This window comes from Anomalospiza imberbis, chromosome 33 (assembly GCF_031753505.1).
Source record: "Anomalospiza imberbis isolate Cuckoo-Finch-1a 21T00152 chromosome 33, ASM3175350v1, whole genome shotgun sequence".
Classification (NCBI taxonomy): Eukaryota; Metazoa; Chordata; class Aves; order Passeriformes; family Viduidae; genus Anomalospiza; species Anomalospiza imberbis.
In genome coordinates, this window is record NC_089713.1 from 454,901 (window position 1) to 469,451 (window position 14,551).

Below are 14,551 nucleotides of genomic sequence, written 5' to 3' on the forward strand. Positions count from 1 at the left end.
ATGGAGAGCTGTGGGATAATCATTCCAACATCCCCATGGGCATCTTGAAAGTGATGTAGAAGATGAAAATGGGTTGACAGGGGAGTTCGTTTCTGTGTTCACTTTAGATGCTTCTACATCTCATGCACTGATATAATTCAAGAGTTCAATCAATCAATGACAAGCACCAGACCAAGCTGGACCTCTCAGGAGATGACTGAAAGAATCTGAAAAGGAGAAATGCAGGCAATGACGTGGTGATCTTTGTCTGTAAGAATGGTCATTTTTTCCTAATAATTTTCAGTCCACTCCCTCCGCTTTTGTCCTTCCTAACAAGGCCATTTTCATCCTAGATTCCCCATGAAATGGGAACCCGGAGCTTGTGGAAGTGCCTGAAAGATACCCTGCTTCTCTGCAGGGACACTGAGGGTGAAACAGGAGCCGGAGCCCTCTCTGGGGAAGCCTTCTCCGAGCTGGAATGTGTGCCGTGCTGGGAGAGGAGCAGGAGGGGGAGAACGCTGGGCGCTGTGAGGCAGGAGCAGGAGGTTTGGGCCGCAGGACATTCCGTCTGTGCCGTGCCCGGGGCTCTGGGCCAGGCCCCGCGTGCGCTGAGCTCCCGACACTGCGGGAGCTCCCCGGGCTGGGCTCAGGTTCCCACTGGGACTGGGCAGCAGGCTGGGCTCCACTGGGATCAGCAGCGGCTGGAAATATCTCTGGGCATCTCCATTTTCTGCTGCTGCTCAGAAGAAACAATGAAGTGTGTTGAGAAGTTCTGGTTTCTCTTTCTCCTGGTGGAATTTTTCATTGTATTTGACACTCCAGAGGCAATTTCTGTGATGGCCTCTGTCAGTTGATTCTATTTCAGCAGCAGCAGCAGCAGCAACAGGGCTGTGTTTGAGCACTGCAAATGTGGCCTGTGTGGCTTTAATTCTCCGTGACTTAGTGCTCAGGGACATGAGAGCATTTCAAGATCTGCTAATCATGATGCCTGTGACAAAAAGTCTGAGTTTCCTGTGACAAAAGCACTCTGGGTAGCACTGACAAAATTGCTGGCCAGCTTCTGCAAATCATTTGTAAGAAAAGTCATCTTTGATTGTTCCTGTTGGTTTGGTTGTGGGGTTTTTCCCCTGAGTTTTAGTTTTTTAAGATTGTCCACAAAGGCCATTCCTTGTGCCATTTCTCATTTTGTTTCTCTCTACCTTTGCTGTGGCCCCAGACGGTGTCAATGAGGAGCTGTGCTCTCAGTGGCTTTAAATGAACTAAAGGATCTCCCAGGAAAGTTTTCACCAGAAATCCTCCTTTTGTTCCCTCCTCTGGAGCTGCAGCAGCAATGTCTGTGTGCAGAGCTGGGGGCAGATCAGGGCTGCCACAGAAGCCCTGCTCCTGCTGGCCACACCATTCCTGATCCAGGCCAGGAGCCATTGGCCTTCTTGGCCACCTGGGCACACTGCTGGCTCATGTCCAGCCTGCTGTCCATCAGTCCCTGCAGGTCCCTTTCTGCCTGGCTGCTGTCCAGCCACTCTGTCCCCAGTCTGTAGTGCTGCAGGGGTTGTTGTGGCCAGAGTGCTGGACCCAGCACTTGGACTTGTTAAACCTCACCTTGTTGGATTTGGTTCCTGGATCCAGCCTGTCCAGGTCCCTCTGCAGAGCCCTCCTATCCTCCAGCACATCCACACCCACACCCACCTTGGTGTCATCTGCAAATTTGCTGATGCTGGACTCAATCCCCTCATGCAGATCATCCATGCAGACATTGAAATCCACGCTGTCTGGCTCTGACCCCTCGGCCATCCTGTGGGTGCCCTTTGATGGCACTCAGGGTGATCTGTTCCAGAACCTTGCCAGCCACCGAGGTCAGGCTGACAGGCCTGGAGTTCCCCAGATCCTCCTCCCAGCCCTTCTTGGGGATGGGGTCACACTGGCACCTCCAGTGCTCTGGGACCTCCCTGGTGAGCCAGGACTGATGGTAAATGATGGAGAGCAGCTTGGGGAGCTCATCCACCAGCTCCCTCATCCCCCTAGGATGGATCCCATCTGATCCCATATACCTGTGAGTATCTGAGTGGTCCAACAGGTCCCCAGCTGCTTCCTCCTGGGTTCCAGAGGCCTGTTCTGCATTCTGACCCCATCTGCCAGCTCAGGAGAACTCTTGTCCTGAGGACATCCTGTCCTAATATTGAAAATTGATACAAACAAGGTGTTAAGTAGCTTGGACTTTTCCTTATCTTTAGTTCCTATATTCTCCACTGCATCCAATAAAGAGTAGGGGTTCACCTTATTCCACCTTTTGCCATTAATTTATTCATAGACACATTTTTATTATTTTTCACAGAAGTGGCCAGGTTAATCTCTAATTGAGATTACACCTCTTTCTTTTTTTTTTTTTACTGCATGACCTGACAACATCCTTAAACACTTGCTAAGTTGCCTGACCATTTGTCCAAAGTTAATGCACACTTTTTTCCCACAAAAGCTCCACGGGCAGCCAGGGCAGTCATTTTCCTCACCAGCTCATCTTTTGCCATACTGGCACAGGCTGCTCCTTCCCCCTTAAGATTACTTTCTTGAAATGTGTCCATCCTCCCTGGACCCCTTTGTTTTTAAGGGTTATTTCCCATTAAAAATCAGTACCTGATTCGGTACTCCCCAAACCAGCATCCTAAATAGGCCAAAGTCTGCCCTTCCTAATTCCAGTGTGGCAGTTTTGTTGCTGCCCCTCCTTCTTTCACAGAACATTGAAAACTTGATTATTTCATGGTCACTGTGCCCCAGGCAGCCAACGACCCCCACATCTGCCACCAGCCCTTCTCTGTGTGTGAGCAGCAGGAGACAGAGCTTTCCTTGGCAGTGGAGTGTTACCCAAAAATTCGGTAAAACAGAAAACTCCTTCACACCAATGCAGCATTAAGAAGCAGCATTCTTTATTCAGCTGGGTGCACGGGGGATAGCTCCTCCCAAAGCCGAGCATGCTGAGTACAGGAAAGTTTCTGTTCATAGTCTGTATTTTGCACACATGTTCATTGATTGTCCTGGACTAAACACACGTCTGATAATCATTTCCCCAGAATCATTAACATATTTCCCCTCCCCTTTTCCCATGTGTTCTTCTGTCCTGGGGGTCTCTCTGGTGGTCCCTGGTGGTCGTGGACCCCAATGTTCCCATGGGCCTGGCTGAGCTGGCAGGACACTGAGGCTGGTGAACTTCCAGTTCCCCTTCTGACACAATGGGCATTGTGTGGTTTCCATAGGCCTGGGGTTTTGGAGAACAAGCTCCAGGTGTCAGCTCACCTGGTGGAGACAATTTATCATCTGGTAACATGAGGCCACAGAGTGGGCTATGACATTACAGAGTGGGTTATGTGAGGTCATCGAGCAGCTACGGCATCACAGATTGCCTCTGTGACATCACAGAGCCAGCTGTGACATCCCAGGACAGAGGTCTGACATCACAGAGGGGCTGTGTGACATCCCAGGAGGGCTGTGTGAGGTCACTGGGTTGGTCACTCTGCCCCAGCTCCCCCTCACAGTTTCTCCCAACAAGTCCAATGCTGTTCATGCCCAGCAGGGTCCCTGTCTCCCAGTATTCCCCCGGTCCACCTGGAGACACAGCCTCCACCAAAGGATGTTCCACAGGATCCACCCCAGAGCCTGACATGGGGAAAAGGGACCAGGGCTGTGTGACCAGGACATCAAGGACGTGGATTATCCAGGTCCCTGTGGCCTGGGTTGGGTTCCCCAGGGCAGGAAAGATGTCTGGCAGCTGGAGCAGGGTTAGGGAAGGGCCTGCAAGGTGGGGCTGGAGCCCTTGGGCTGTGAGCAGAGGCTGAGGGAGCTGGGCTTGTCCAGCCCGGAGCAGGGAAGGCTGAGGGGCTCCTCATCCCAGCCTGGCAGTGCCAGCGAGGAGGGGAGGGAAAACACAGAGCCAGGCTCTTCACCAGGGGGGCCTGGTGGGAGACAAAAGCCAATGGGTGGAAGGGGAAAGAGGGGAGATCAGCCAGGCCAGGAGGAGATGGAATGAGTCAGGCTGGTTTCAGCATTTCCTCAACACCAAAAGCAGCCTGACCTCCCTTCTCCATCCACCACTGATAGCTTTGCAAATCAGGAATTGTTTGAGCTGTTTTTCCCTCACTCCAGGACGAGCATCCTGATACAAGAACTTAATTGTGTTTATATCTACCACAGAACGACGTTTGTCTACAATCAATTCTAGTATGGAAATCACTTGTGAATGGTGGACTCATCAGACACTGCTGGGACGTTGCACATAGCTCAGGGAAGAGTGTGATTGTTATTAAATTGTGTCCTGTTCAACCATGGTCTGTTGGCCATGAAGAGAAACTTTCTGTGCCTCTGACTCTCACCAGTTCCTGACCCCCAAAGGACACAAACCTGATGAGTTTTGGTTCCCACTCCAGTGGTGGCGCTTGGACCTCCCTCCATCCCCAGAGCAGAGCTCCCTTGTCCCAGAAAGTCCCTGGCAATGCAGGGATGAAGGAAACAGGACAGGCTGTGGGGATCAGGGGCAGGGCACAGCCAGGGATTTGGGGTGGTTGTGAGCCCAGGGCAGGACCCGGCCCTTGGCCTTGGTGAACCTCATCCAATTGTCCTGGGCCCATGGCTCCAGCCTGACCAGATCCCTCTGCAGAGCTTCCTGCCCTCCAGCACAGCCACACTCCCACCCAGCTTGGGCTCACCTGGGAACTGACTGAGGGTGCCCTCGATGGCCTCGTCCAGATCAGCAATCAAGAGATTTCACTGACCTGGCCCCAATCCTGAGCCCTGGGGACACCCCTGGGTGTGACTCCATTCCTCAGCTGCTCTGAGTGCCAGGGGGTGGATGAGGGAAATGGTGGGGAGGGGTTGGGGATAAAGTGTTATTGATTGTCAGCCATGAAGGGTCTTGATTTTCACATCTATTCAGACTGCAATAGGAGGTGCTGGGGGTCAATATCAATTGGACATTGCTGATATCAATCTATAAACAGGAAAAGAAATCAGGGCAAAACAGTTCTCTCTGCATAGTTTTCAAAACAGTATATTCACTTTAAATACATTTCTGAAATCTGTCTAATTAACCACAGAAGAATTGAAAACTTCAATTATTCCCAGTGGAATTTCTTGTTTGGGAGTTTTAAATAAATAGTTATGAGCCTTTTTCACTGAGTTCCTGAACTGAAGAGCTCAAGAAAGAAGAGCCCTCTGGAGAAGTAAAATTCATCAGCAACCTCCAAGTGGCTGAGGATCCATCCCCATCAGAGCAGCAATGACCAGAAATGGGCACAGCTTTGTGGCTGCCCCAGCTCTGGGATGGGCCCTGGGCCTGGAGCAGGAGCAGCTCTGGAGGGCCCCAAGGCCGGGCTCTTGTGCTGGCCTGGGCAGATGGGACGGCAGCAGGGGCTGCAGAGCTCTCAGCACCTCAGCCCGAGGGGAGCAGGGCAGCCAGGGAGCCTCCTTTGGCCTTGGCCAAGCCCCTTCCCCCATGGCTGGGGCTGAGTCCTGGCTGAGCTGCAGCTGCTGCTGTGCCCTGGCCAGGGGCTGAGGCCGTGGGGCCAGTGGCCAGAGCAGCCTGGGCTGAGCAGAGCTGTGGGGCCAGAGCCGGCTGGGCTGTGCTGGGGAGAGGCCCTTGGTGCTGCACAGAGCTCAGGGCAGCTGGCAGAGCTTGCAGGGAGCTGGGCTGGGCTCAGAGAGCCTGGCACAGAAACCATCAGTGTCCATCCCAGCCTGGCTGAGCGTGCAGGGCAGGACTCAGCCCAGGCCTTGTCGGGCAGGGCCAGCGCCTGTGCAAGGCATGGAAAACAGACAAGTGCCCGAGAGAGGAGGCTGCTCTGTGCCCTTGGGGGCATGGACACAGCAGGAACACTCAGGAGCCCAAAGAGCCTCCATGGCTGTGCTGGAGACCAAGGCTGGAGCAGGGAAATGCAGGGCTGCTGCACCATGGGGAGGGCATTGAATTCCAGCACACACCTCAGCTCTCTGATGGTCCCGGCACCATGCTGGGCCCTGTTTCAGGCTGGAGCAGAGCAGATGTTGATGGCACAGGAGCCCTGCGGGGCTGGCAGGGACCTGCAGCTTGCAAGGTGCTCTGCTCTCCCTCAGCTCCTCTCTGAGAGATCCAATCCCAGCTCGGCACCTCAGGGCACAAGTGGCACTTCCTGGTCATGGGCACACAGCTGGTGTCTGCCTGGAAAGGGGCACAGGTGTTAATACTTGTACATTTCATATTATACAAGGACATTTGTATTATCTGTGTCACTTCAGTACTTTTAAGAAACAGCAATTTTCTGATGTACTAATGGCAGAAGGAAAAGAAATACTGATCTTCCTGTCTCCTTGAGTCACCAATATTCTGTTTATTCTTGCCTCTCCCTCTTCCTTCAGGTGTTTCCAGTTCTCCTGTTGAAATGGCCATGTCTAAGGACATCTCTGCACTAGACCAGGTGGATCTATGTACTTCCTGTTGTGCCCAGATTTCCCCCTCCAGATGCTCTCTGGTCATTCAAATGTCTCTCGACGGACAGGTTTCACTCTTTGCACATCAGGGAGTGGCCCAATCTTTCTGAAGTTCAAATAAATATGAATTATATCTTGCTGTTTTTAAATCTATCACAGAATTACCATTTCTTACTTCTTTGTCTAAAACTGTTCCTGTACAGAAGTCCCTTAGGGATGAGGGACATGTCAGATGCTGCTGGGACATCACAGAGAGCTGAGGGAAGAGCTGTGATGGTTATTAAACTGTTCAAATGTTCAACTTGTGTTTGTTGGCAAGAAACCTTTCTGTGCCTCTGAGTGTCACCATCCCTGAGCCCAAAGGACACAAACCTGATGAGTTGTGGTTCCCACTGCAGGGGCACTTGGACCTTGGCTCTGCACAGGAGAGCTCTTCATCCACTTTCCCTCTTTTCCTCCCTCTGGGCATGGAGGGAGCTCCTGACTTCAGCCTGTGACTCCTGTGTGCAAAGAGCAAATCTGGGCAGAATCAGGGCAGGGAGGGTTAGGCGGGACCTTGGGATCTGTGCTGGGCACAGAAGGTGTTTTCCATTGCTCTGAGACTGTCTGCAGTGCACAGTGGATTTAATATCCAGCAGAGGAATGACTTTTGCATTTGATGGAGCTGTGCCTTCCCTTGGGTTTGTTGGCTGACAAGAAATGAACATCCCTCTGTGTCTCAGGCAGCTCCTTCTCCAAGGAAAGCAGGTGGGAGTTGGAGCCATGGAGCTGAAACCTGCAGGTGCAGTCTGGGCTGGAGGGAGCTCAGATTTGCACAAGGCTGCTCTGAGTGCCAGGGCTTGGATGGGGGAGATGGTGGGGTGGGGGTAGGGACAGAGTCTGATTGATTGTCAGCCATGAAGGGTCTTGATTTTCATATCTGTTCCAACTGCATGAGGAGGTACTTGGATTCACTGTCAATTGGAGATTGCACATATCAATGTATTAACAGGGAAAAAAACCCTAAACACGATCTGAATAATGGTTTCTCACTGTCTTTGTAAATATAATACATTCACTTCAACTACACTACTGGAATCTGCCTAATTAACCACAAATTATTTGAACACTTACATTATTCCCAGAGGTTTGGCTTGTTAATCTGTTCTGAATGTTAATGAGCTCTGGGACACTGAATTCCTGAACTGAAGAGCTGAAGGCTGAAGAAGCCTCTGGAGCAGTAAAATTCAGCAGCAGCCTCCAAGTTGCTGAGGATGTCAGCAGCTCCCACTGAGGCCATCCCTGCCCAGAGACCGTGGGGGAATGGGCAGACAAGGAGAGCGTCCCTGGGGCTGGGGCAGCAGAACTCAGAGGCACCAGCAGCTCCAGCTGGGAAATGGAGTGTGGAATGTGGCTGTGAAAGCCCTGCCTGGGCTGTGCCAAGCAGGACACACAAGCCCTGACCCCCATCCCCCAAACAACTCTCTCAAGGAGACATTTAAGAGGAATTGCAATTGTTTGTGTCCTCAGAGTTGGATGCACTGGAGAAATATCTTTAAGAGATTTTCAGGAGCTCCAAACAACAAAACAGCCTTTACTGGCAACTTTAGAAAACCAGAGAAACTTTGGTAAAAGGTTTAGCATGACATTCAATCAACAAAAACACTTCCCAAAGCATTACCTTGGCCCATTCAACTTCACAGACTATTAGTTCATTCAATTTTAAGTTAATCAACATTTGCACGAGGACCGAAATAGAAGAAAGAGACACAGAAAGAGAGAAAGACAAAAAATATACAGAGAAGCACCCACAGAGCTACCAACTCCTGGATTCCAGCAGTGTTCAGATAGAAATTGCAAGAGGAGGTAGGGTCAAGACGTGTGCTTGCCTCATGGTCAGCCTTAATTTTCCCTTGGTGTTCCTGGGCCCTTCCCCAGGTGGGACTTGGGGTCATTTGGTCACTCAGGAGCTGGGCTGGGGGCTCCAGAGGTGGCTGTGGAGCATTGCCTGTGCTGTGCAAGGGACTGGCAGACACTGCTGGGCTGGGATAGAGGCTCTGGGGGGATTGGGGTTCCAGGGCAGGGCAGGGCTGGGGTTCCAGGGCAGGGCAAGGCTGGACCTGCCCCTTCCTCCCCCACACATGAAATGTTTCCATCCAGCAATCTCCTCCAGTCTGTCACAACAGGCAGTGTTGGAGGTGAAATCCCAATTCTGGCCATGGGCACCTGGACAAGAAGGACAGTTCTTTTCCATAGGAAGGAAAGCCCCAGGTCTTGGCTCATTTCTGGTTTGATTACCTGGATTCTGTTTGGTTTTGTTGTAGCTTTGTTTCCTTTTCTGTGCCTGAAGTGTCCAGTCAGGAGCAGAGTGACTCTTGCCAAGGAACTTTGTGGTGCTGTCACTTAATATTAAATCTGGTTTTTGCTGATCCCTTGCTGGGGATTTTTTCAGCGCTCTCAAGCCCTCGTTGGTAACAGGGTGAAGGAGCCCTGGGCCAGGCTCTGGCCCTGGGTGACACGGGGATACTGCCGGGGGGTCCCTGTCCCCCTGTCCCACCCCCCACAGCCCCAGCCCCCATCCCCGTGTCAGGCTCTGGGGTCGATCTCGTGGAACATCCTCTGGGGGAGGCTGCAGCGCCGGGGGCGGGGGGACCCGGGGGGACAGGGGACCCCGCTGTGCACGAGCAGCGTTGGACTTCTCTGGGGAAACTGGGAGGGGGGGCTGGGGTGGAGTGACCTCCCCAGTGACCTCACACAGCCCCTGTGATGTCACACACCCCTGTGATGTCACACAGCCCACTCTGAGATGTAACAGGCCAGCTGTGATTTCAGACAGGTGTCCTGTGAGGTCACAGCCTGCTCTTTGAGGTGCCAGTCTGCTCTGTGATGTCACAAAATCTTCCCTGTGATGTCACAGCCCAGCCTGTGATTTCACAGACACCCTGTTATGTCGCAGCCTGCTCTGTGGTTTCGCAGTCAGCTCTGTGATGTCACAACCCCCTCTGTATTGTCTCAGCCTTCTCTGTGACATCACACAGCTGCTCTGTGATGTCACAGAGCCCTTTTCTCTGATGGCAGAGTCTTCTCTGTGACCTCACAGCCCGTTCTGTGATGTCACACAGCCAGCCTGTAATGTCACAGCCGACTTTGTGACATCACAACCTCCTCTGTGATGTCACAGCCTGCTCTGTGATGTTACATAATGAGCCAGTGATGTCACAGCCTACTGTATGATGTCACAACCTGGTCTGTGATGTCACAGCCTCCTCTGTGATGGCAGAACTCACTTAACATGTCACACAGCACCTCTGTGGGCTCACAGACCCACCCTGTGATGTCACAACACCTCCAGTGATGGAACACAGCCACCCTATAATGTCACAGCCCACTCTTTGTCCTCACAGCTTGCTCTGCTCTGAGATGTCGTACAGGCATCCTGTGATGTCACAGCCTGCTCTGTGATGTCACATAATAAACCAGGGATGTCACAGCCAACTGTATGATGTCACAACCTGGTCTGTGATGTCACACAATCACAGAATCACAGAATTACTGGGTTGGAAGAGACCTTTAAGATCATCAAGTCCAGCCCATGCCCTAACACCACCTCAGCTAAACCATGGCACTGAGTGCCACATCCAGTCGTTTTTTAAACACATCCCAGGATGGTGACTCCACCACCTCCCTGGACAGACAATTCCAGTACTTCATCACCCTTTCCATAAAAAACTTTTTTCCTAATATAAAACCTAAATTTCCCTTGGTGCAGCTTAAGACACTGTGCTCTGGTCCTGTCAGTTGCTGTGAGGAAAGAGACCGACCCCCACCTGACTGCAACCACCTTTCAGGGAGTGTAGAGAGTGATAAGGTCACCTCTGAGTCTTCTCCAGGATAAACAACTCCAGCTCCCTCAGTCGTTCCTCACAGGACTTGGGTTCCAAACACCTTGTAATAGATAAGAGAAGTCTCTTTGTTCATCATTAAACAGGAACGCAGGCAAAGGAAGAGTTTTTTGTGAATAACAGGAAACCCAAGGATATGCTGACTCCTTAAGTTGATGGTACAACGAAGGTCGGGAGGTGTGTAACCATCTATGGAAAGATTGTTACAGGGTCATAAACCCCCAGCGAGGAAGAGGAGGAGAGCCTTCATCCAGACGACCACCAGAGAGCAGACGGCGACCCCCTAGCAACTGGAGGCGCACGCGCAGAGTACTCCCGGAAAAGCCACAAACGTGGAAGAAGGGGGAGAATAAAGGACCGTGGGAAAAGGGAAGCGGCGTGAGCCTTGGCGGAGCACTGACTCCCCGGCTGCACCCAGCGCTGTTTGCTTGTCATTGCTTGCTGTAATCAATAAAATTCTTTTTATCAATCCCTAAAGGATCAGACAAATTATTTACTTTAACTTATAACACCCGTTCCCTGCTCTTGCTGCTGGCCCATCTTCAAAGCCTCTCCCTCGGGCTCTTCCTCCCGTGCAGAGCAGCTCTCCTGGACAGGGACGGCAGATGGCACAGCTGGGAAGCAAAGGGAGCACTGAGTCAGTATGGGGACGTTTTCCTTGGCAGCAGCGGCACTTCCATCAGGGAAGGGAAGATCTCACAGCCTCCCCAGGAGGGTTAGAAAGAAAAAGCAGCCGAGCGGGCCAGGCTGTGGTGAGCGCAGCCGCGGCGGGACTGTCCCGCAGCCCCGGCAGCCCGGCACAGCCGGCACAGCTCCCGGGCCCTGCTGGCACAGCTGCCTTGCCCAAGGACAGCCCCTGTGCCGGCCGGGGCAGCTGCGCTGAGCAGCCCCAGCACGGGCAGGGCCCGCTGCTGCCCCGCCGGGCAGTGCCCACGGCCACAGCCCACGCCACCCTCAGCCCCACCCTGCCTCCCCGGCCCTGGGGCCTCACCCGGGCTCTCTCCAGCGTGGCAGCAGCAGGTCCCCGTTCCCTGCTCTTGCTGCTGGCCTTCAGCTTCTCCCTGCTGGCTCCGGTCAGTCTCCGGCTGTCCTCAAGGTCTCCACTGCAGCTGTGGCAAAAGCGGAGGCTCTGCAACTGGTTCCAAGGCCTGGCAGAGCTGCAGTCCCGGAGCCCTCTGTGCTCCCTGCCGGCCCCCTCCATCCCCTCAGCCCCGCCATGCTCTCGGCAAAGCCCCAGCCCCCTTCAGTTTCTTCAGCCCCTCACAGTCCTCTCAGCCCCTCAGTCCCTTCTGACCCATCCCGTCCCCCTAGACCCGCCACCCCTCGGCCTGTGCCACTTCCCTGTCACCTCAGTGCCACCATCGCCCTCGGCTGCCCCACAGCCCTCAGCCCCAGCAGCACCTCAGGGTCACCGTCCCTTCAGCGTCACCGCCCCCTCAGCCCCCTCAGTCTCACCGTCCTTCAGCAGCTCCTCAGGGGACACTGCCTGGGGCCACCGGCAGCTCCCACCGCTCCAGGGACACCCGGGGCTGGAACTGCTGCTCCGCCCGGCCCGGCCGCCAGCTCGGACCCAGCACAGGGACAGGGGACACAGGGGGCACGGGGGAAAAGCAAGAGGTGAGGGAGGAAGCAGAGCAGGAGAAGAGGTTAAAAAGAGGCCTATACCTATACAGATATCAATCTATGTAACTAAACCCCCATATATCAATATAAATATGCCTATCTACAAATATAACTATATATATGTAAATGTAACTATACGCATGTATAAATGCAACTATGGACATCTACAACTATAACTGCACATCTAAAAATATTAATATATTCACCTAAAACTAAAAATAAATTAACTAGACAAATCTCTATGTAGATAGATAAATGTAACTAAATAAATCTATAAATACAACTACATATATCAATAAATATAACTATACACATCTAGAAATATAACTAGAGACAGAGGAATTCTACCTGCCCAATGGTCACAGGCTCTCCCTCTGTCTCTTCCTGGCACACAGGGCAGCCCTCCTGGACATGTTGATCACACGGGATCTGGGAAGCAAAGGGAACACTGAGACAATCCTGGCCCTTGTGCAAGTGTCCCTTGAGCACCAATTGTCCTTCTATCAGGGACATTAAAAGATGGCCTGAAAGGCAGACTCTCACTTGGCAATTTGAAGCCTGCTCTATAAAGAACAGGGATCCTTCCAAGTTTTCAAAACGGAACTGTGTAAAGTATTTAAGTATCCTAATAAAGTCTCAGCACCCACAGTGCAAATGGCACCCACGAGAGCTTGAAACACAGACAGTCCCAGTGACAGAGAGACCACAGTCCTCACTGAAATGGCTGAAGGCTGCTGGGGGCTGAGGTTTGAACCAGACTGGGACACCCAGCTTGGTGGCACAACCCCCACAAGGTCAGGTTTATTCCCTGCTCTCTTGCCACAGCAGAGGACTCAGTGCCCAAGCCTCTGGCGAAGCGTGGAGGGCAGGGCTCGGGCAGGTTGTGCATGTGCCTTTGAACTAAAGGCACCAGGAAGCACCAACCCTGCAGACAAGAACTCAACTCTTCTCGTCTCCCTTCCTGCCAGAGGCAGGCTCAGAGCAGCTGTCTCACACCTCTCTAAACCAACGGGGGCTCTGTCCTTACCAGGCTCCTCGGGCTCTGGGGAACTGTTCTCGCAGCTCTCGGTGCCAGATGAAGTTTCCTCTGCTGCAGCCCTGTTCACAGGCTCCCCTCCTGAAGACTCAGGGGCAACATTCATATTGCCCTTGAAAGAACAATAGAAAAAAAAGAAAACTAAAGATCATTCAGTATTTTGCTGGAATCACATCAAGGATACGGTTACTCTCCTTCTCCATGTAACAACGTTCAAAAGCTTTCAGCCCAGCCTCTTCCATTCCCCTCCAATGGGTTACCTGAGCAGAGGGAGACCTTTCAGGCAGGGATCTCCTGATCTCCCGGATCATTTGCTCCACGGCAAAGCCAAGATCCACTGGTGGCAACTGCTCTTCACCAGGTGCATTCCAGGCTGAGCCGGAGGCCGTCGATACTGCACAACCTGCACTGCCAGGTGGAGCCCTGGGGGCTGAAGTGCCCGAGGTGGCTGCAAGAATCCAAAGACATTGGTCACACTCCACAACGTGGCTCTGGGACACAGATCTCTGTTGCTGCCTTGGATCAACCATCACAGGAAGCAGGCAGGAAAACCAGGCAGAGAATCTTTTGCCTTTCTAGGTGCCCCTTCTAAATAAGCTTGAGAATTTTGGGCCGAGAATGACAGAGCCTTGTGGAAAAATACTCCAAGCAGTCACTTTTCATGACCTTTTGGAGAAAAGCAAGGCTACAAGTCTTTTCCTACCTCGCGGGTCGTAGGCTGGGGGCTGCTGCGCCCTGTGGAGCTGCTGGAAGCTGCAGGGCTGGATCCTGATCACCTCCCGGTCGATCGGAGGCAGCTGCCCCCCGTAGAGCTGCTGGAAGCGGCTGCAAGGCCCCTCCCGCCCGAGCGGCAGCAGCGGCTCCCCGTAGAAACCGAAGAAGCCGCAGGGCGGGATGCGCAGCAGCTCCCGCTCGGCGGGCGGCGGCCGCTCCCCATAGAGCTCCTGGAAGCGGCTCGGCCCCTCCCGCCGGGCCGGCACCGGCCGGTCCCTGTGCAGCAGGTGGAAGCCGCAGGGCAGGCGCCGGGCGAGCAGCGGCCGCTGCCCGGGGGGCGGCTGGAAGCGGCCAGGCCGGGGGCTGCGCAGCTCCCGCCCGTCCGGCAGCGTCCGCTCCCTGTGCAGCAGCAGGAAGCCGCTGGGCGGGCGCCCGGGCGGCAGCGGCGGCCGCTCCCTGGAGAGCGGCTGGAAGCGACTGCGCCCGTCCCGCCCGTGCGGCAGCGGCCGCGCCCCGGGGAGCTGCTGGGAGCCGCGGGGCGGGCGCCTGCGGCCCTCCCGCCCCGCCGCCGGCCGCTGCCTGTTGGCCGCGCTCCGGCGCCTGATGCGGAGCAGGAGGTCGGGGCGGTCGCGGCGAAAGCAGGGGTTGCTGTAGTGGAGCCAAGCCCCGGCATCGCCCGGCGCAGCCGAGCCAACCCGGCCCGGCACCCTGCGGAAGCCGTAGCGGTAGAGCTGGCGCACGAAGCTGCGGAACTGCGTGGCCCTGAAGGTGTGCGGGGCCGGGCCCTGGGCGTCGCCCGGGCTGAGCAGCTCCCGCTCGAAGAGGGAGCGGTGGATGAGCAGCCCCCGGGCCCGGCTGTCCCAGCGCA

At 54.1% G+C, this 14,551-nt stretch overlaps 2 protein-coding genes and 1 long non-coding RNA gene across 5 annotated transcripts in view; 1 reads left to right on the forward strand and 2 right to left on the reverse strand.

The window, feature by feature from the left end:
- Window positions 1-14,551, reverse strand: part of LOC137463965 (zinc finger protein 208-like) — a 1,270,300-nt gene that overhangs the window by 362,660 nt on the left and 893,089 nt on the right. The gene's annotated exons all lie outside the window — the stretch shown is intronic.
- LOC137463966 (zinc finger protein 271-like) overlaps window positions 1-14,551 on the forward strand; it is a 1,077,684-nt gene that overhangs the window by 161,602 nt on the left and 901,531 nt on the right. The window contains exon 3 of one of the 3 annotated variants that reach the window (XM_068175307.1): window positions 6,749-6,770. The exons of the other annotated variants lie outside the window; for them this stretch is intronic. Within the exon in view, the coding sequence (XP_068031408.1) occupies window positions 6,749-6,770 (22 nt within the window). The remainder of the gene's footprint in view (window positions 1-6,748; window positions 6,771-14,551) is intronic. 3 annotated transcript variants of the gene reach the window in all.
- Window positions 12,147-13,356, reverse strand: LOC137463977 (uncharacterized). The gene is made up of 3 exons (XR_010994040.1): window positions 13,230-13,356; window positions 12,961-13,081; window positions 12,147-12,362 (listed from the first exon to the last, which is right to left on the reverse strand). It is a non-coding gene; the product is annotated as an uncharacterized lncRNA (long non-coding RNA).